The 23,060-nt window shown below is 34.9% G+C and overlaps 1 protein-coding gene across 1 annotated transcript in view; it reads left to right on the top strand.

The window, feature by feature from the left end:
- The window catches only part of WDR72 (WD repeat domain 72), a 109,789-nt gene extending 88,165 nt beyond the window's left edge, over positions 1–21,624 (top strand). Inside the window, exons 18-19 of the mRNA XM_032195171.1 lie at positions 15,586–15,684; positions 21,569–21,624. Of these exons, the coding sequence (XP_032051062.1) occupies positions 15,586–15,684; positions 21,569–21,624 (155 nt within the window). The remainder of the gene's footprint in view (positions 1–15,585; positions 15,685–21,568) is intronic.
- The last annotated feature ends 1,436 nt before the right edge of the window (positions 21,625–23,060 follow it).

The following is a 23,060-nucleotide window of genomic DNA, read 5'->3' as shown; positions in this document are numbered from 1 at the left end:
ACATGTAAGCTAACCCCAGTTTCTACTCCAACTTTTATTATTATGCAAACACTATTATAACCATGGTGCAATAAATATTCACACTATGTGACAGAGTTGGACTAATGCCCTCTATCTTAATACTTGCAAAACATCCTAGCACATATCCTGGTGTACTTTACAAAGTGAAAAAAAGACATTTGTCATTCCTCCTATATATTATGAATGTTACATGACCATGAGATATACTTTGTAGGAGGTATGTGTACAAGAGAGGTCAAGAATACATTTCATAGGATTAAATGAGAAGAAAAATATATAGAAAACAGAATTAAGTAGGTTAATGAAAAAAAAAATTATCTTTGTATTTTAATAAACACTTAACTGCTCAGAGATTGACATGTCTTCACATGGGTCCATCATTATTCCTATCATTACATATGGTGTAAATCTTCAGGTGATTTGTAAGTATTATTTTGGATTTTTTCTTTTCTAGTCTAATGTTTGTCATTGAAGTATTTTAATGTAAATATCTGCTTTTAAAGCAGAAATATACGTTCTCTCACTGTTGACTTTTTGGATCTTACCTGAGACGTATATTATTCATCTATTTCACTTAAAGAGGTGACTCTGAGGGAAAATTACTTTGAAATATAGTGAAAATGAAATCATTTAAGGACAGCTAGATAGCTGGTCACAGTGTTTATCATGGTGGAGTAAAGAATATTAATTCCCAATTCAAAACTCATTTTAAACCCATCATTAATAATCTCTCCAATCATGTTTGGCTTCCATGAAAAGCTAAAATGAGCTATTACTGGTGTTTCTATACGATGTTATTGTGTTAGTTGTTTTTTAAGGAACAAGATTTATAAGAGGTTGACTGAGCTGCTAGAACAGGCAGGGATAAACATAAAGAATGATTAAGCTACAACTAAACTAAAAATAATAATAAAGAAATAATAATAAAGAAAGACAAAACAGTCTCTCTATTGTCTTTACATTGAGTGTTAAGTGAATCTTAAGTAATGAAAACTAAAGGAAATAACATGCTTATACATCCAGATAAGTTTGCAGTTCCAATGAAACCATAGAAAACACACCAGCTTTTTGTGGGTGTCAGTGTAAGAATAATAAATAAGTTGAGGAATGTAACCCATATTCATTTGCACTCCATAGCTTTCTTCATGGACTAAAACAAAACAAGTGGTTTGCTCCTCTCAACCACATTTTCACTTTTCTTTAGCTCAGAGTGACTGAGTGGTTGTCTTGAAATGGAACGTGAAATGGCACCTGCCACCACTAAAAGTGTCAGATAGATACAAATAATAGGTTTATAATAATACAGTATGGTAATACTGCTGTGATCCCAATTTTGTATTTTTTTCTGGAAAAAAAAAAAAGTTTTTTTTAATCATGTTGATAGATTTATTTACTTATTTACTTATTTATATTTTTTAGCCTGTCTCTGTTTTAAAGAACAAATCTAGGTACTAAATGTTTTACACAAACAACTAAGCTACTTGTGTATTCTTGAAAACCTACAGGTAACATACACTATAGGTATCCTTTCACATACTGTTGTAAGAACTCTTTTGATTCTGTAGCAAGGGAGAGAGAGGGCATAAAAATACCAAAACGTAAAGCAGTTCTCTCTCTCTCTGCCAAGGCAGAGGCAGGTTCTTCCCCTCTGCAAAAAGCATCAGGCCATGAGAGCACCTAGAAGCTCACCTGCATTTGTCATCTGGTTGTGACAAAGGATGTGCAAAGTGTGAGGTGCCTATGAGCATCAGTGGGTTCTGTGCATTTAATTAATCTCTGAAATTAGATATACAGTTGCAGTACACCTGTATAGTCTCAAAGTTTTGGACTTTTTTTTTTTGGGGGGGGGGAGGGGATTTGGGTCTCAATTAGCTTATAACTTGGAAAAGATTGGAAAGATTCTAAAGTGCCAGTTATATTCTGGTGATAATGAATTTGTCTTCTGATCTTCTGGACATGATTATGGAAAGTTGTCTTACATTTTATCTGTTCTAATCTTTTTAATACATCCAGAAGAATTTCTACATTGCTTGCTTTTATCTCATTTACCTTGGCCAAACTCAGGCTGTGGTTAAGCAAGTGAAGTTCTATTGACTTTTGTAAAAGTGCACCTAGTTAAGAGCAGTGTGAATCCAGCTCCCTGAACATTCTGTGATTCACTTCACAAGAACGATGTGTTCTCTGTTAATAATACTACAGCCATTGCACCACGCCTTTGAAACTGCAATGAAGGTCCTGCTGCACATTTGTACCTTTTTTTTTTTTTTTTTTTTTTTTTTTGCAGGAGCCCTTTTAACATTTCCACTTCACTCATCTTACAAGCTAGTGTGCAACTTTTAGTGATCTCCTGAACATGCAGTTTTGTTTCCTGAAACACTAAATTGTTTTTATCTTTCAATATGTAGAGGGATGTATGTGACTGTCCCTAGATTCACCTCTGATTGTGCAGACAAGCTGTTAGCTGAAAGCATATAAGAACAAAAAGCAAATTAACCAGTAAACAAGAGAAGAGTACCAGGAGTACAGTTTGAAACAGGCAGGACATTTCCACATGGAATTTCTTGTTGAGGACTGGATCATTTCTAAATACCCAGAGTATGCTTACCTTTTCTGTGTGGGAATTAGGATATAGACGTGTGCAAATAAGCACCAGCCTGGAAGAAGTAGGTTTCAGAATAACTAAAGATATTTCAGATACTTTGAGTTTTGCATACAGACTCTTGTTCATGTTAATGCAAGAGTTGGAAAATCACTTCAGCAACAAAAAACTGCCACAATCAGAAAATCAGAGGTTGCATGAAATGATTTATTTATTGAATCTAAGAGACTAAGACTGTAAGTATGACACTTTACTGAGTGGACACTCACAATGAAACCAATTTGATTTAACATTTTCTATGATAACTGCTTTTCTAATGTTGATTTTAAGATCAAGAGGGAGAAGTTCTTGCTGTATGCTCACTAAGTTATATCTTTGTTTTCAGAATTAACAAAGAACTAATGATCAGACATCAATGAAAAATCAATTTGTATCCATCGACTTGACTACCATGATAATGCTGGCTCAATTCAAATTACTCTGAACATAATGTAGCTTCCCCAACTTTCATAATTTATGGCAAGTCTTAAGCTACCTTGTGTGTTTCTTTTTTGAAAGTTCAAATTCATACAGCAATAATAATAGGAAAGCATTAACTTTTAGTAAAAGCAGACATACACACACAAAACAAACAAAAAAACAAAAGGAACAGAACGGAAAAAGGACCTAATGACCTCAAGTTGCATCAAGGGAGATTTTTGTTGGGTATTAGGAGAAATTTCTTTACTGAAAGTGTTCTGCGGCATTGGAATAGGCTTCCCAGAGACTTCCCTGGGAAGTGGTGGAGTCAGCATCTCTGGAGGTTGTGAAGAAGCATAGATACATAGAACTTAGGAGCATGGTTTAGAGGTTAGAGATGGACTTGCCAGTACTAGGTTAAAAGTTGGACTAGATGATCTTAGAGGTCTTTTCCAACCTGAATGATTCTATGATTCCTTCTTTTTTAAGTCTCACTTTTGAAGAGTTGAGTCATATGCTGAAGGTGGGCAGCATGATCAAATTGATTGCAAAATTTTAAGATTGGGTGCATTGAGCTTCAGGCTCCTGTTTCATCTTACAAAATATATTTAAGTGAATTGCAATGAATCTAACAATTTAAAAAATCTTGCTGCTTCTCCATCTGGATTCTTTCGTCCTCACACTCTTATGTGGCATTTGAATCAAAGAGAGTATGGATAAGCTCAGACTCATGTTACTTGTTGGCTCTTCAACCTCTGTGATGACTAACTCCAGTAAAAGCATGGTCTTGTACCATTTTTCACGTATCAAGAGAAAGATCATCTGCATTTTGGAACTGTGTTTTTCAATTTTTCATGTGTGTGGTTTCACACAGCCTCTGAACTACAGGGATACTTTCAGTCTTCTCCTTAGATGCCTGTCTCTTTGCAAGTGCCTGTAGTCTCCTCTTTCTTACTTATTTATTGCCCATCTCAAAGTGGAGGGTCCAGGCCCTTTTTCCATTTACACATATGTCTTGAAGATGGCCTGAGGAATAAAGTTGAGCACATGTGAATGGTATTAAGGTGCAGTAAGAATGGTATTAAGGTGCAGACAGGGGTTATCTTTTACCTATTAACTACTTTACCATTTCTTGGTCATCATCTCATTTCAGGGAGTATCACATTGCTTTTCTGGTAATATATACTGTACTGCTTGAAGGGAAATTCTGTTTCCCAGATTTGTGTCTGCTTTGTCATAACTGAAAAAAAAAAAATGGTGCACATTCATTACCAACAATTCAACAAAGCACCTTTCCAACATTTATATGTATCAACATTTTTTTTATTATTAATTCATAGATAAGTAAAGTATAGATTTTGTTCTCAACTGCATCAGGAGTGTAGCTCCATTAGAATTAACTTGGATTTATGCTTGTATAAGAGATCAGAATCATAGTCCACATGTGCAAAATGGATTTCTAGCCACACTACAAAGGAACAATTACTTGGAGCAGCTGTTGTTTGGGAACAAATACAAAATTATATAAATCCATTAGAAGCTAGTTTGCTGCCTAAAACACCAGTTTACTACAAAAAAATAAAAATAAACATGCAACTGAAACTCGTTAATTAAATACAGTTTAGTCAAGAGTCATGCATAATGTAACAGCTACTGCGAACAGTTCACTCCTTGTTTAAATTTCCTTCTTGCTCTTACAGACATGAGGATCCTGTACATCAGGTAGTCACTAATAAGATTTTGCTTTCACATACTTGGAGAATGTCCTAGTGCATGTTTGTAAGACAAAGCAGAAGGATTACATATGCAGATTTTTGCTTTTATAGCATTAACCCTAATCACTGAAAAAATACATACCTTGGCAAGTGTTTCATACATAGTACTGCATGACTACATATGTACACCTCAAAGGTCTTCAGGCTGTATGAAAAACAAGTGGCCTAATGCTTTAAGCTTTTAAGTAATAATATTATGACTGGGCTGTGTATGTGAGATAGCCACTTTTAAATGGAACGTGAAATTCTACCAGAAAAATAGTATTTCTATGTCTTCCAATAATTTCTATGAAGAGGATTTTAGTAAGCAGTCCACTATGCACAGCAGTGTTATTTCTGTAGTGCTGTCATGTTAGTGGTGAGAATATGTTACTACAACACCACTGCTAATGTTCAAAAATGGAATTTGTTTAGAAGACAGGGACAGAAAAGGAAGCAAGTGGAGTTCACAAATTAAAAATTGTACAGCAGTTTCACTGCAAAACCATCTACTACTCATACAGTACCATCCAATTAATCCATTACTCTTAATCCAGGTACAATCCTTGCCAGATATCTGGACACAATCATAGGCTTTTAGGATTACAAGTAACATAATAAAAGATAATGACCAAAATTAAGCACACCAATACAGAACGCTTGGGTTAACTGGGCCTGCCATGTGCACACTAAGGCAGCAGTCTGTTAGGTTTAAAGTGAGATTAAGGAGTTGTGTAACCTGCAATTATGCTGTTTTTCATTTAAAAAAAAAAAAAAAAAAAAAAAAAAAAAAAAAAAAAAATATTGGGCTCAGTAGGGCTCTTCCTTATATTTATCTCTGTTTAATTGGATTGGGAACTGCTTAAACATCTTTGAGTTGGAGCTTAGAAGAAGATGATCCCAGCTGTTTTTCGAAGCTTAAGACAGCAGGCAGACAACATGATCATGTCAAGACTCACACTAAAGCCTTAATCCTACTTTTTCATCAACTAGCACTACAGCAGAGTCTTTAACCTTCTAAGTACTAAATGTGCTTTGTATCTCTCACAGGACATTTGCTGTCAAATGTTACTGTCCAATAATATTAATTTTGCTTCCTTTCTGACGAGGACTTTAAAGAATAGTTTCTATCTATCTGAATTTGGAGAGCTATAGTGTAAACCTGTATTTTCAGTCCTTTTAAAAATACTATTTAAAAATCAGCACCCATCAAACTCTATTGCTCTCTAAGGAGGTGAGGAATTGCATTAACCTGTACCTCATCTGTTATAATGTAATACCCAGTATATTGGTAACTGTTATTCTTTGTACACCTAATACTAGATTGAATACAGTTTTATTTTAAATAGGAAATAAATGGCAACAACTTTAGATTTGTTCAGGTGTTGTTTTTTTCCTACAAACTGTTAACATGACAAAAAGAGACTTGCTAACTAGAGTGTTACTTAGTCTGGTAATCCTTGAGTTGCATAAAGATTAAAAGTTCTAATGATTTTTCCCTGTATCTGTTAATAGTATTCTGTGAAATTTGTAATGCCATAATCTCTTCTCTTCTCTTCTCTTCTCTTCTCTTCTCTTCTCTTCTCTTCTCTTCTCTTCTCTTCTCTTCTCTTCTCTTCTCTTCTCTTCTCTTCTCTTCTCTTCTCTTCTCTTCTCTTCTCTTCTCTTCTCTTCTCTTCTCTTCTCTTCTCTTCTCTTCTCTTCTCTTCTCTTCTCTTCTCTTCTCTTCTCTTCTCTTCCCTTCTCTTCTCTTCTCTTCTCTTCTCTTCTCTTCTCTTCTCTTCTCTTCTCTTCTCTTCTCTTCTCTTCTCCTTTTCCTTTTCTTTTTCCCTTTCCCTTTTTTTCCTTTTCCTTTTCTTTTTCCTTTTCTTTTTCCTTTTCTTTTTCTTTTTCTTTTTCTTTTTCTTTTTCTTTTTCTTTTTCTTTTTCTTTTTCTTTTTCTTTTTCTTTTTCTTTTTCTTTTTCTTTTCCTTTTCCTTTTTCTTTTCCTTTTCCTTTTCCTTTTCTTTTCCTTTTCCTTTTCCTTTTCCTTTTCCTTTTTCTTTTTCTTTTTCTTTTTCTTTTTCTTTTTCTTTTTCTTTTTCTTTTTCTTTTTCTTTTTTTTCTTTTTCTTTTTCTTTTTCTTTTTCTTTTTCTTTTTCTTTTTCTTTTTCTTTTTCTTTTTCTTTTTCTTTTTCTTTTTCTTTTTCTTTTTCTTCCTTTGTGAGGCATTGCTCCTATTTGTCCTAGTGACACAAGGCTGCCAGCAGGAAAGCAAGCGTAGTTAATGCTCAGCTGCTCAAACCAGTCAAGCAAGCTAGCAAGTCCCAGCTGTGCTACTTGATGTTTTTTGATTGCACCTAGTCCTCAATCTGTGAACTGTTTTCTGGACTTAGATTCATCAAGCTCTGCCGCTTTAAAAACTCATGCAGGCAGGCATCCTAGGATATGCCATTATAAGCTGCTGCCAGGGGATCTTCTAGGAGATAAATGGAATCTGTGTGAAGTAAATTAGTGTGAACCAGTCAATCTGTGTGTCAGCCTCGAGCCACATCCATGGGTAACTAGCTTGCTGACTGAAAAGTCCACTGTCTTTTGCCAATCAGAGGTCTCAGCCACCAGGAAGCAGTCCTATACAACATTAGTTTCTTGGAATAATGCCTATTTGACCAGCTAGTGAAACTGTTTGGTATACGGTACTGTACTGCCTGAGTTTACTTATTGCTTACAATTGAACTGAAAATCTTTTAAAGTCCGATAACATTTTAACAGTAGGGAGCATCACAGAAATGTCTTGGAAATAAGTACTTCCACTTTCGTACGGCAGTCATTCAGCAGTTTCATGCTGTGCTGCTGTTGGCTTTACCTCCCTATCAGTAATGCATCTTCAAGGCCATAAGGCAAAGTAATGACAATAATCTGTCCAGAAGAGGTTAATAAAGATTCTCTGTGTATATTTTTCCCCATGGATTAAGCTATTTGGAAAGCTTTGATCAAGAGATGGGACGAGTATGCAAGCTATAAGATTCACATTATGAACAGGGATATGTGAGTGTCATAAAGTGCTACACACTGTTGTTTCATTTTGTTTTTAGAAGTAAACTGAGGCAATCAACAAGAATTCTTGTGTATAAATGGAATAATTAAAAGGATTTTGGACTTGAATGCCAAATAAATCTATCTTCATGAATAATCTGGCAATAATGCAATTTTAAAAATATGGATTTCTTTATGTGTTTGATGTTCTTATAGAAGCTATTGATATACTAATAGGCAACTGTATGTGCAATATGAACTATCTCACACCATTAATCTGATGTGCAAAAAGCAAGACTTTATATATTTTTCAGAAGAAAGGACAGGACAGGAAAGGAGAGGCCATACATTTTAAGGAAGGAAGGAAAGGAAAGAAAAGGAGAAAGAGAGAGGAAGGGAAGAAGGAAGGGAGGAAGGAAGGGAGGAAAGGAAAGAAAAGGAGAAAGAGAAAGGAAGGGAGGAAGGGAGGAAGGGAGGAAAGGAAAGAAAAGGAGAAAGAGAAAGGAAGGGAGGAAGGGAGGAAGGGAGGAAGGGAGGAAGGGAGGAAGGGAGGAAGGGAGGAAGGAAGGAAGGAAGGAAGGAAGGAAGGAAGGAAGGAAGGAAGGAAGGAAGGAAGGAAGGAAGGAAGGAAGGAAGGAAGGAAGGAAGGAAGGAAGGAAGGAAGGAAGGAAGGAAGGAAGGAATAATTCTTGTAAAAATTTATTTCTACTATCTTCCAGTGACTGGATGGAGGAAAAAATAAAGGGGGGGGGGGAATAAGTATAAATAACATTAATCAAATGTGATTACACTATTCAGTCCTACACCAGTTTGTTTAAAACACACACAACCGGATATTTAGGGAAACTGGATAAAAGAAAGTTGGGCTTTCTGGCTAGAGAGATTATTGAGAAGAAAAAGCAGTGTATAATGATAAAAGAATTAAAGATGGTTTGGGGTTACATTTTCCTTTTTACAATCCTCCTAAGTTTTACAGAAGCATATGCTTCAGAGCTTTGCAATAAATGCTGTGTGGGATTTTATGGGAAAGAATTTTATTTCTTGCAGCAGAACCCACTGAGACAAATTTAACTAGTTATGTACTTTATTATATATAGTACACAGAATACATGGACAGATTCTGATATAAATCATAACTAATATCAAGACAACTGCTTTAAAATTGAGTGAATGTTTCATTGCACTAATGAAACAAAAATAGGATGTCCTTTGAGAGCATAATTTGTTACATGCCACTGTATTTTAGTTGAGAGAAAAAGGGAAGTCCCTCTGGGTGAATAAAACTTCAAGGTATATTGGGGAAAAAAATCACTGAAAATTTCAGTTTTCCTGTCTGGAGTAATTCTGTCCTCATAGATATAGAGAGGGAGAAAAAAAAAAAACACAACAGAGTTTTAGATGTTTTTTTATTTAAAATATATAAAAACCTTAAACCAAATTTTAGCCAATGTCACATTCAATCATCAGAAAATAACAAGTCATTCTCAATTAAGTGACAACTACATACATCAGTAGAGTATTTTCTTTGTGGTTTTTGTTGTTGTTAATTGATTGTTTGTTTTAATGTCACTAAATATTAGGAAATGACGAGCAACTGATGTCCCTTGTCACCAAGATGAATTAGTCATTTATATGACCTGAGAAATGGTTTGAGAAAACAAACAAACAAACAAAACCAACAGGGTTCAATTCAATAAGGGCAAGAGCAAGGATCTAGACTGAGTAGGATTAATCTTCTGGGGAAAGACAGGATGGGGTGGAAACTGTGGCAACAAAGGCAAACACTGTAGCAGATTCTGTAAACAGGAGCATCACCTGTAAAAACGTGTGAAGTAATCTGTGTGCTGTACTCAGCATTGGTAATATCAAGGGCACATCCCCAGCCTATCTGCCTGCTGGCACACTGCTCAGTGGTGAGTTCTATCACTGCAGTGGAAGGGTGAGTGCTCCATATGGGCTGGTGGTACTTCATTATCACCTTGTCCTGTTTCCAGTTGATTGTGGCAAGTGCTGATAATACTTCACCTGCCATTTCATGAATACTTTATGCATTTTTGTACTAGTGAAAATCAAAATACATGGCAAAATAAAATAAAATAAAATAAATAAAATGCTAAGTAGCATAGTAATTCTCAACTTGGAGAAAAAAAAAAAAAAAGTTAAAATTTGAAAAAGGATACAACAAAAGACTGGTTGAACACCATGAACACCACAGAGAGTGTAGTGTGCAGGAGTCTTCCATATACCTTCTTCTTCCACAGAGCTGGGGAGTTTCATGTTAAGCTAGTAGGGACACACACAAACAAATGAAAGAAGATGCATCCCAGAAATTCTGTGATTCTGTGATCCCTATAAAACCATAAAAATCATAAAACCACAGAGCCTTATATGTTAAGGCAAGTTAGAATATGGGGTCTGAAAATGCTACACACTTAGGGGAAGAGTGGGAAAGTTTATGGAAGAACAATATACTGAGAGTTATTAAATATCAAACAAAACAAACAAACAAACAAAAAGAGTCTGTTTCTGGAACTAACTGAGTGTCAAAATGTAATTTAGGAGGAGTTTCTGGTGGTTTTACTGTATGGGTGTTGCATTCTTCCTTGGCATTTCCTTTTAAATTCCTTGGCATTTACTTTTAAACAGTGAGGTAGACAAGTGCAGTAGATGATGTTTTCTCAGTACGTGAAGGTATTCTTACTCTTTTTATGATATCTGTGAAACAACCTTTTAAAAATAGTATTCAAAACATTTATTTCCCAGTTGTCAATCTAGCTTCTTTGGTGTATTATGGTTATGGTAGACCCAATGAATCCCATTGAAGAGCAGCTGAATCTATAGAAATGAAAAATTACCAAGTTTTTCTTTTACATACCTTTTTTTCCTGCAGTTTTACTTAAATTCAGGTTGGTTTATGTTCTGCATTGGACCATAACTACACGTATAACCTATAGCCAATCTTACCTAATATCTTTGAATGAAAAATAATTTTTGTTTTGTTTTCAGCTTGTTTTGAAATGTCACATATTGAATGACAAATATGTTACTGTTTTCTCTGCAGACACACTGTGTCTAATTTATTAATCCACCTTATTAATAAAAAAGGCATATTATCAAAAAATGTGAATTGGTTGATTCACCTGCGTTATGCAAACTTTCTCCAATATATCTGCCCTGTGAAAATCGGTATGCAGAACAGGTTACCTAAACTTTAGTGTCTGATGTTTCTTTCCAGCATGGAACAAGGCTTTTCAGAGTTCAAACAAAACATATAGAAATAAGATAGTGATTAGCTGTTGCTGTAATCAGTGATTAGTACATATTCACAAAGAACAGCTTATCATTTAACAGCTCTTTTACAAGAAGACTGTTCTTTCACAGGCAGGTCACAAATGAGTTTGTGATCTCTTTGTAAATAATTTGTTTTTATTTTTTTGGAACTTGAAATATTTGGAAACTATTTACATAAATGTTTCATTGAATACTCTGATCTGATAACATTCATTTACTATTCTAAATTCCATACTTATCTTGTCTTTTTCTTTCTTTTTTAATGTTTTAATATAAGAGAATCAAATTCAGTAAACAACTCTGAAGAGCTTATTAAGATATATCAGAAAAATTACCACAGTCCTCAAGATTGATTCTATACAATGAAGATTTACATCACTTTACATATGAAGTTCAAGGTCTTTTGCATCTATGAAATCTGTCCTTTTTCCTTACTTCCATTCTAACAAGGGTAATTTCTACTATCCGTGTTTTAAGAAAACATGGATAAAGAACATATCATTGGGGTTATGTCAGAAATTTTTGTTTCCTAACTTTTTTCTCTGACACATAGATTTGGGGTTTATTTGAACTCCAGAAATTTACATCACTTCAGCTACATAAATTAGCTTTCAAATGGAAACAAACATAATGTTAAGGTCCATTTAAGTCCAGAATAAGATGGAATATCCTCAGAATAAGTAATGATCATACCATTTATGGTTACATCAGTTCTGAAATTCCATCAATAACCTAGGTATAATCAATTCAAAACAATATTTCCCCTATTGATATTTGAACATAAAATCACATTCCTGTAGCTGAGAATACAGTAAAGTAGGTTTCAGTTTTACAATTTTTTGATTTTTTTCCATGATTACATAATGCCATTTTTTAACTTTCACTCTTTATTTGGGCCAGACTGTTCTTGTGTTATTTTTAACTTTTCAATTCCCTTTGTTCTTCTGTCTTTTGTGATATTTTTAAGGAACCTTCCTCTTCAAATAGAGCATGTAACACATTTATTGTGTGTTTAAAAAAAAAAAAAAAAAAAGATGTGAAGACCTTTGCCTAGGTCCCTTTCTTTTCTCACTGCATGCACTATTATATAACTTCACAAACTAGGATATTGTGAAGTTTATTTGCCTGTATTATCTAGGGAGATATGTGTATTTAGAGGTAAGTGACAAAGCTAAGATACTCATCCCTCACTTGCACCAGTGACCTTATCCTGGTTTTCTGAAACATTCACTTGCTGACCTCACCCTTGCTGGCTGAACATCATTCTCCAGCAGCTTTTTACTTTAGTTATCTAGAGATCTGCTTCTCCATCGCTGTGAAAACCCTTCCCATCTGTACATTCCACTTCCTCAAATTTGTTGCTAACAGCTCTTTCCCAATCAACTATTGATGACAGCGTTTCATTGTTGTTTTCCATCATTAGTCGGATGGTATGAGCTCTACCCATGACCCTTTTTTAAATCAATTTTGTCTCTCTCGGGCTTCTCTGACTCCATCTTCTGAAGAATCTCCCCTTATCTCTGCAATCTTTACTTAAGCATATCACATGGAGATTCTTCTGTTTTGTCCAGGGATCTGCTAGACTCTCATTTGATTTCTTTCTTGTTCAATTCACACTTTCTTTCTGATGTATGCCATCTGTGTATGGACCTCCTTATAGCTGTCTTCTCTTCATTATCAGAACTCAAACAGATATGTGATAATGAAGAGAATCAGATCTGGTGGTTCCACTGATGTTTGTCATTATTGCAGAATAAACAACTAAATCAGAGCTCTTCATCATCTCTTTCAAACCTTCTCTCTCCTTACTTTCTGATTTTGTGATTCTGTCCTTAAATCTATGTCCTAACAAAACCCTCTAATACGTCTCTTTTGCATGTTTGGTCCTGGCCTGATTCAGAGCCCTCACTCCACTATGTTTTTGGACACACTTTGTGTCAAAAATAGTTCACATTCTGCATGTATTTCATCTGAGAGGCAAGATTTCAAGTCCAGTTTAGGAAATGGCTAAAGGATTGTGTGCCCAGTACCCCAGCTACATATTGTCTTCTTTGTATTTGATTTGACAGAAAGGGCTGAACAGAAGGGAAAATGCATCGCATATGTTATATATGATAATGAGTTTATACTGTTTGGTCCTTCCCGCATAGGTGCCCCAAAGATTTTTTTCAGAGGTGTGAATTTTGCCTCAACATCACACCACATTTTAAATTAGACATCAAGTAAGCATTCTTCTTCCCTTGGAATCACCTTACCTTAATTAAACTAATATTACATAGCTTTTAGTAACTAGACCCAAGAAAAACAGTGATAGTTTGAAAAGGATGGCCACTCAGAGTTACTTACTGGATAAAAATACACCTCACAACTTATCCTCAAGTCAGGAACTTCAGGTCCATTCATTTTGAAAGTCTAACTCTGAATTTTTGGTGACTGTTATGTTGTTTAGAGAAGATAGCTATTGTGATTTTTCTCATCCTCTCCAGAGTCATAGCTGTATGTTTTGTTTTCTCCCTTTTATCATAGTATTCTCTGTTGGAAATTTTCCTATTGCTCTACTTCAGAGGAGTTCTGACTTCTAAATTCGTACAGCTGTAATGGCTCTATCTATCACTCAGCACAGCAGAGCTCGGTGCTTAATAGGAAGAACTGTTTTAGAAAGAATGTTCTAATAAATCTGTCACAGAACAAATATATAAATACAATACACACACTTGAGGTTTCCAGTTTGTCTTTTTGAAGTGGGAAACCTGGCCTTCATATAAATTTGAAAATTATTTAAATATTGTAAAAATCAGACAAAACCACAGACATCTATGAAAACATTTCTTCCTGCACATGTTGTAGCATTTTCTTGAATGAACAAGAACATATTTTATTTACTGTAAGTTGTTCTTCACTGTCAATGCACCTCATGCAGATAATTTTGTCAACACTTCAATGGTAGAGGTATGAACTAAAACGCCTCTTTATGTGGATAAGTTGACTGTTGTTACACGTTTACTAGCTGTATGGTTAGAAATTTAAAGACTGCTTTTGCTTGGTTGCCATCTGCAGCAGATGTTTTTAGGAAACTATTTTTTTTCAGTTGAAATGTGCAGTGTTAGTATCAAAGATTTTACTATTTTATTCTGTTTTAATGTTGTATTTTCAAGGGTCTAACTCCACAATTGTGCTGAAGCATGATTGCTTCAAGCGGATCCTGTGTAGGTGTAGGAGTCAAGAATGATGGAAACTTTTGGTGACCTGGGATCAATAGCTGCAAGCTGATGGAAAGTGAAGAATGTCGAAGTGGAATATGTGTATTTTGAGGTCTTCCTGCCTTAATAATGCCCTGATGCCTTGTTAATTCACTAATAATTTTGGCAAATTTAAATGGGTCCGGTAAAAAACAAAAACAAATCCATCAAAAGTTAAAACGGAATAATTCTTTCTTTAAATGGCACTTGTTTTAAAAACAGGATAAATCTGTGCTGGAATTGTTTATAGCCATTGTGATCCCAACCCACATGGACTGGAAGCCTGGAACTTTTCTTAGTTTTGTAGATATTAGGGAAAAAACAAGTCAGCACCATTTATTTAAGAAATGAGATCAGCTTTTAATTAATCAGAGTTTTAATGGGACTGAAAATTTGAGATCTACTCTTTGTTCTTCTTTAATGCATTTTTGGTTCCATATGAAGATATTGAGCAGGAGAGAGAAATTAACATTGTCAAGATAAAAACCTTTATTCTTTTCAGCAAAACTCGTGATTTTTTTTTTTTTAAACCAAGAGAATTAAAAAGTCATATACAGACAAATAACTATTTCCATTAAAATATTTTTCTACTCTAAAATTAAAATGGTTTTAGCGATTAAGTAAATGAAATCAAATTTTACCATATCTAAACTGCAATTGAGTCTATTTTCTTCTGCATGCTATTATAGCTATATATATTATGTAGTTATAAACATATATATTATAATTATAACTAATTTTATTACAGATTCAAGCTTGTTATATTCAACATGTTTTAATCTTAAAATGGATGTAATTTCTCTACTGGTGAATGACTCCAGTAATTGCAAAACCAGCTAATTGGTCTTTTTTGTTGTTTACTGGGTTCTTTACTGAAACAGAAAAGCACTTATTATGACTACTAAATTAATTTATTATTTTTGGCTTATATAAGAAAAAAAAAATCTTGTTGTTTGTTCTTTACTTCAAAGAGATCAAATTTAAGCCAATGTCTCAAACTTCTCCCCAGATGAATTCTTGTCTATAGACTTTTCAAATGCGTTATGGTTGCATATATGTACTTTGAGTTTTGGTTTTATTTAAATCTATCATTTGAGTTTATAATTTATATTTTCAGCATTGAATGATCTGCAGAAGATCAGGAAGTCTTTGTTTCTGGATATATTACATTTCTCTCTCCCCCTGTTTTTATTCTTTATTGCTCCAGTTAGTGCACTGAAGCATGACAAGAGCTCAAACTCAGCAAACTTCCAAGATGTGGAGGATGTGCCTGACAGATGTGTCTTGGAAGAGTCTGAGAGTCCAGGTGAGAACTATTTAAAGACAGTCACCAAGTATCAAGTGATAAATCTGACGCAGCTTTTGGGTCTGTGAAAAAGGCACATTGTAATGCTGTTTCCTTTTTAGCAGCTGCAATGTCAAATTAATGGTCACCTCCAGGGGTCACAGTATGGAGCTGTTATCCTTTCCTCTTTCATCAACAATTCAGGTCTTAGAAAGGATAAAGGCTTTATGACCAAAAAGAAAGCTGACACTACCAGTTCATTATAATTAGTTTTGGACTATACTGCTTAGTTAATATATGTATGATGTCTGACCCTTTGAAGGTAGCATGAGATTATGAAAACTTAGAAGCACTGTATATACTGCAGTTGAATGTAGCAGTGGACATTCAAACACTGTATCTCTGGAGGAAAGCAAATTGGTAGTGTTGAGTAGCTTGATTCTTTTCTCTAAATCAGTTCACAATCATGATTTCATTTTAATGACTCTTAACATTGATTCAGCTAAATAGAGGAACATCCATAAAGTGCATTATTTTTGGTGACTAAAAGATTTATCTTCATGTAGTTTCATTATCTTTCTAGTTATGGGATATCTAAGAAATTTATTAAATGATTCCCAAAGGGAAACAATTAAATATCAAATGTATCCAGTCACAGATGATTAAAAATGTTCTGTGTGACTGAATATTAAGATCTTTCAAACAAGCTGTGAGTTTGACCCACATACAACATATATGTAACCTGGATGTAGCACTCATTAGTGAAAGAGTTAAACATCTTTCTTAACGTGGTATTTTCCTTTCCTGCCTTATCTGGTGTCTGTGTACCCTCTTGCATCTTTGTGTGCTGATCCGTGTATCATATTTTTGATTCATCGTCTCTGTGGCCTGTCAGCTTAGTTAAGAGATTTCCAAATCTTGCAGCCTGTGCTGACAGGGGGCAGCTGCCAACAGTCCCCTGATCCTTCCCCAAGGAACACTGCTGAGATTTAATTTTCAGTCAAAGGGTGCAGTCTGAAATCCATGTCAGGTCCCCTAAGTCATCTCAGAACCCAGAAAGGACCCCTGTCTGGGGGATTATATTTCAGTGCACTCCACTCCTCCAAGATTCCTTGGGAGTTCAACTGCTGTCATATACCTGATTTGAACTACATTCCCTTTTCATCTTTTCCACAGAAGTGAACACCAGTATACGTTAGAATAATTGAAACCAATGAATTGTAAATCCATATTCACTTTAAAGCCACATTGTCTTGGACTCACTGCTGTACAGCAGAAGGCAGCATGAGATTTAGAAAGAAATAGGTAAGCTACTTGAAAAGGAGACCAGTTTAATTTCTTATCAAGGCTACATCAAGCTATCTGTGGCAGATGACACCTCCTTCAGAAAATATCTGTAGTCTCTTCTACAACGAGTATGCACAAAAATGTGGATTGGCCATCCAAGTTCTGATCTGTTTGGAAGTGAGAAAGAATTTAAACAAAGTGGTACTAACGCACTGAGGTGAGAATTAATGTGCCCTTAAGATAGCTTTAATTTTAATCTTGATTTAAATTATTCTGTGGGGCAAAATGCACGCATTTGGATGGAAACTTGAATATCCAATTCTGCCTTCTGCATGACTATATGGAAAGAATAAAAAACTGTCAGGAGGTGAATATTGACTAGCAAAAATACATGTTGATAAAGCATATAAACTTAAAAACTGAGTTCCATTCAGTCCATCTGACATCATTAAACTGGTAATAAACAATGAATTACTCTGGCTTTTGTTTCTGTCCATTCCTGCATTTTAAGACATCTTGTCTTCTAGGTCTGAAAACCTCAGGAGATTTCACTACTGGTCTCACTGCTTTCCACTGAGAATTTGTGGCTTGGTTGTCATGGAGACATCGTATTTCTCCAAGAATTGCTCATATTGATCCGTGGACAGGCGTAAATGGCCAGGCGAATGTGAGGAGTAAAGGGGGTTGGGCAGTACTATAAAATGACCAGAGGTTATGGGTCAGAAATAAGCTCATAGCAAACACTTAGGTAAAGAGAAAGAAACAGTTTCATTTTGTTTCAGGATTTCGTTTTTGCACTATATGCCATTGTCTTCTTTCACTATAGACTGAAAGAAACTTGTTAGTCACTTGTCATGTCAGATCTTTGGTGCTTGTCCTGACACAGCTGTCAGCCTTCCAGCTCTGTGCAGTTCAGGGACACACAACAAAGAGCTAGGAACATGAATTATTTATTGCTCCTTGTGCGGATGAAATTCTGTGATAAGAAATTAAGACACTTCTGACAGAAGTGCTTGTTTGAAAGGAAAGATTTGGTAACAGAATACATTCTCTTAAAACTTACTACTTACTTTTAGAAGCAAACATTGAAACAATAATGCGACATTCACTTGGGTATGATTATCTGTAGTGTTTCTCAGATGCTTTAACTTCAGAATGGATCTTGGAATTTGAGAGTGCCTGGGAGGTCAGAATTTGATTTGATGAATCCTGGGACTTTAGAAGCACTCTCACATATTCAAAGTCTCAGCAAACTTACAAATTTGTTTTTATGTAAGAGTTGTATGTATGTATTTTTTGCAGAATCTGTTGCAGTTTGCTTACCATATGTTGATATATGCACAAAAGTGACATTAAGAAATATGTTGACTTTATTTATCTCTTCTGATGGGGAAAAGGTGAAAGTATGACAATATACCTGTAAGAAATTCCAACTATTTCAAGAAAAGGTTATTTATGACAACTTCTACCAGAATCAGTAAGGCTTTAGATACATAGAGCAGCCATTAACAGACACATCTGTGTACTGTGTTTTCTGATGCTGAAAGGTACAGTATCTAACCTTGACATTAGACTTAGAATTATTTTCAAAGTGATCTTAGTTTTCTAAAATCACATAAAGCATACTTGGCTAGTTTTGCTTTCACACTTTCTACATGTCTGCACATTATCTCACTGCTCCAGATGTAGGCTTCCAGCAGTCATGGAAAAACATATATACTCTGATGGCAGGAATCTATCTGACTACCCAAGACCCCAGTCTGAGATTTACCTGTGATTTCTTATATTCAATGTGTGATCCGAACTACTCTTAGATGGGAAATGAAACCCTTCAACCTGCACTTTTCTCTTGGATAATTCACAGCAAACACTTTTCACTTGTGATGGACACAGGTAAATATCAGACTGCAGTTTCTTGTCTAAGCGAGATAGATTTTAGTTTCTCCCTTCATGTGCCTACAAGCTGCCATTATCCGTGATAGTGGTTCATGTCTATTTTAGCCCACACACAGCGGAGATACAGGGTTTCTCTCCCAGATGCCTAATAGTAGGTTTATCACTGCCATTTTCCCCACATGCTGAGGACTACTTCTGTTTGATATGCAAAGCCTTGGCTTTTCAAACTTGCCTCTGCTCTTGCCTTGAACATAATAATCAGATAAGAATTGCAACATCCTTTTGCAGAACTTAACTTTTAATCATACCAACCCCCCATAAAGAGTTCGGTATCACTTAGAATGCTTCTTCAGTATAAATATTCTCAGCACAGTTTTCCATTTTATCAGTCAAATTTTCCACATTTAGAGAAATTGAGAAGGAGGCTGAAACTGGCCAAACTTAGGTGTCCAAGTTAGAGTTCTAGGTCTGAGCTACTCACCCAAGTTTTCTTGTGTAAACAATGGTGGAAAATTCACACTCCTAAAGGCAGATCACCCTATTCAAAGGGAGTTGCTTAAGATAAATTTTAAGGGAATTGAAAATGCTCAGAATTTTGTCAGTTAAAATCTGAGAGGAATGCAGCATGACTTGACACAGCTGGAGATGTCTTAGCTTCCATATGGGCTGCAGTCCCACTAAGGAGGCTTCTGCAAGCATAACTCTTATGAGAAAAATGAATAGATTGGAGCTGGAGTTAGGAGCAACAATGTAGGCACAGATATCCCTTGCTTCTTATTTCCTCCAATGCAGATTTTGCACCAGACTAGGCAGTAGTTTATTATTTTGCTAGGTAATACAGGGAAATTGACCCTGAACAGCTCAAAATCAAGCAAAGAAACAAAAAACAACCGAAAGCTGTAGATTGAAATTATAAATGGGTTTTCTATCTCTTACATGAAAACCATGTAAATAGTGAGAAATCTATATACTTATGGCCTTCAGTAGCCAGGAAGACTGGCTGAGTCAAGTGACGCCTTCTGCAGCTCATGATCCTCCCATGCGTTCATTGCAAAAACATTGTACGTACTATATTTTTCCTTCTTCATTCAGGACATAATGTAATTCTGGTTGTATAACACTTAATAGTGAAAATACAAGCAGTTTTCACAGGCTAACATAGTTGCATGTCCTAGGTAGATCTTGTCACAGAGATGAGAAAGGTCTCTGACTGCTCCTAAAGTACCATCTGTTAGAAAAGGAATTGCAGCAAATAGAAATGAGAATATGGAGATGTATCAAGAAGAATAGATTCCTATTAGCCACAGTGTGCTTAAATATTCATCGCTACAATTGAGATTATCTTGTTATCAACCAAGTTATAATTACTTTCTTGAATATTGTTACTAGCTCCAAGTTCCTTCCATCAACTGAAGACTACGTTATTTACATCAGCACTATGTCATCTTTATCTATATTGTTCAGTACGCTGGCAGGAGGTATTCAGTAGATTGACAAGTGTGTGCAGCACCCTAGAAAAGCATGATTTTATTTTTTTGTATTTGCATCATCATCAATAGTAGTTAGCAGTAGATGTGAGCTGGAGTGCTGGAGGCTGTTCACAGGCACTGATAGCCCATAGTACTCATCAACTGTGTATAAAATATTATTGGCTAGGTGTAAGTCCAGAAATTAAAGTCCGTAAGAATTTCACTGCAGTAGATGCAATGTCGCATCCTGTCAGCATTCAGGGTTGCAAGTATTACGACTCATTTTTTGTTTGATTGGTTGATTTTGTTTGGTTATACATAGTAAATCAAAGTGTAAAAACAGAAGACTACCTCAGTGGACATTTATGACACATATGCAGAGAGATGATAATATGATAAACTGAGAAGATAGTTATTATATTGGGAAAAAATAGTGTGTGCTTCTTTCTCTGTGCTCATGTATTCATAAAGTGTGCCATGTCTATTTAAACAGTGTTTCTAATAGAAGCATTATTTTAAATTCAGGTGGTAAATGTTGTCATATATTAAATGGGAAAAAATCATGAAGCTAAAAATTGATGGTTGAGATTGCTTTTCTGTAGAATTCCAATTAACTGTGACAGAGTTAAACTATAATGACTTGTTAATATAGCTTCCTATCAGTTCTGTGATATAATATATATATATAGCTGTTATATATACATATAGTTGATATAATAGCTGTTTATGGCTATTATAGAATATTTTCTCTGGAAAGGATATATATAAAACTTGAAAATAGTATTATCAGAGGAAACATAAATAATTTACTAACTTTATCAGAAATTATCTTCCAGCTGATCCACTAAAAAGTGTTCCATTAAAAGATGTTAAAAAAAAAAAAAAAAAAAGAGAGAGAGAGAAAACAGTAAGAGGAAAAAATTAAAAAAAAAGAAGAAAAAAAAAAAAGGAGAGTAGGACTGTTCAGCAAAAATTCTGGGGAAGGCTATAAATTTTCTTAAGCTATTTTGGTTCCACATTGCCTCTTGCAATATAGAAATTGTGATGCAAACAGAACAGAACAGTTTTCTAGAGGTATATTTGTGCTCTTTTTTTTAACCCTAGTGTGTTGATGCTGAAAGTTTTATTTCCATTACAAAAGTTATAAATTATTACTCTAACAAAAGATTATCAAATAATTTAAAAAATTTTTTGCTTACTACTTCAAACTGTACAGTCATTAAACCAAATTAATACATTTATTTCTTTTCCAGATGATATGAAGGCACATCCATGGATATCTAAGGTGTGCTCCTGTAAGGTGTGTTAGAAAAACCCTACTTAGCTGAAAGAATGAGAAGATCCCAGAGAGCAGCCAATAAATAGGACATACGTGGTGTGGACATGGAACAGCTTGCTGTAGCTATTATCTTATACCTTTAATAATTCATTTTCAGAAGAAATATCTTTCATAAGATCTGCCACTTTTTGCTAATTTATTGACTTCAATTCACACTTTCATTGTTTATAGATTTATGTTTATTCAATTTAATTTCAATAGTTCTAACAGAAAATATCAAGTCCTTATTATAAGATATTTTTCAGTAGTTTAAGTAGTGACTCCGAATCTTACAACATTGATTGACCATAAAACTCTTGCCTCACTTTTAATATTCTGTTGTATACAACTAATTTAAACAAGCTAATTCATTTTTTTCTCTCTCCTTGGCTCTGACTGTTATTACCATTAACATTTTAACACTGAACAAAAAACAAATTTGAAAAAAAATCAAGAATTTTCTATGATTTAAAGGAAAAATGTATAGTTTGAATTAAATGTGGAATATCTAGAAACAATAAAGTAAAATTTTTGTGTGCACAGGACAGCATGGATAATTGATTTTAAATCTGGTCTTTTCTAGCATGTAAATTTTCCTTTTATAAATACTGCCAGCACTGTCATCTGAAGAAATGTGGTGCCAGTATGAATATGGAGAAGCCCATCTGTGTCCTATTCTCAAATGATGCACTTTGTTGAATTGTATTTGTGCTCTTGGGGAAAAACATTTAAACTTTTTTGTCCTTATTTAAAAAAAAAAAAATAGGTTTGGAAAATATGTGCAGTTGATTAGACTCATATCTCCTAAAGTTCTGAGAAATTTATGCTGGCTTGACAAAGAACAGCCACACAGAGTGGTAAACTTTCTGTATTACCAATTGTAGGAGCACTAATGAAGTCAAAGGGACTTGTGGATGTGTTCTGGATCTGTATCTTATGGTGGAAGCCATCACCTGATACTATCCTTCCTAACTGCAATGTTAGCCAAAATCTGCCTTAACGAGGAAAATGAAGATTTCTTTGGCGTGAAAAGATTCTCTGGCAATGAATCTCTCCTACCTGTGGGGAAATGTGGCTGCAGGAGTGACAAAACCAGGTTCTTGTTGCCGTACTATGACATGAATTTGGTTAAATGTGAAACAGACACGAATTCTTTTGTTTGTTTGTTTTCTTTTTTATATCCTGTGACTCTGTATCTCTAAGCTATAGTGTATGAGGTCTTCAGAAATGTTGAGTTGAAGGGCATTATGGGAGTAGTCTTTCAGCTAAAGCAAGCATTCAGCTCTAGTGTATTCAGCATTTAGCATTCAGCTAAAGTATATGCCATTGAAATGGGCTGCAGCCCAGGAAAAAATAAAGTTAATTTAATGTTCTTTTTCTGGAATTTTACATGCCTTGCAGAAAATTACATCTTTCACAGATTAGTC

The sequence above is a fragment of the Aythya fuligula genome, chromosome 11, assembly GCF_009819795.1.
Source record: "Aythya fuligula isolate bAytFul2 chromosome 11, bAytFul2.pri, whole genome shotgun sequence".
Taxonomy (NCBI): Eukaryota; Metazoa; Chordata; class Aves; order Anseriformes; family Anatidae; genus Aythya; species Aythya fuligula.
The sequence above is the reverse complement of the archived record's forward strand: the minus strand, read 5'-3'. Positions and strand labels throughout refer to the sequence as shown.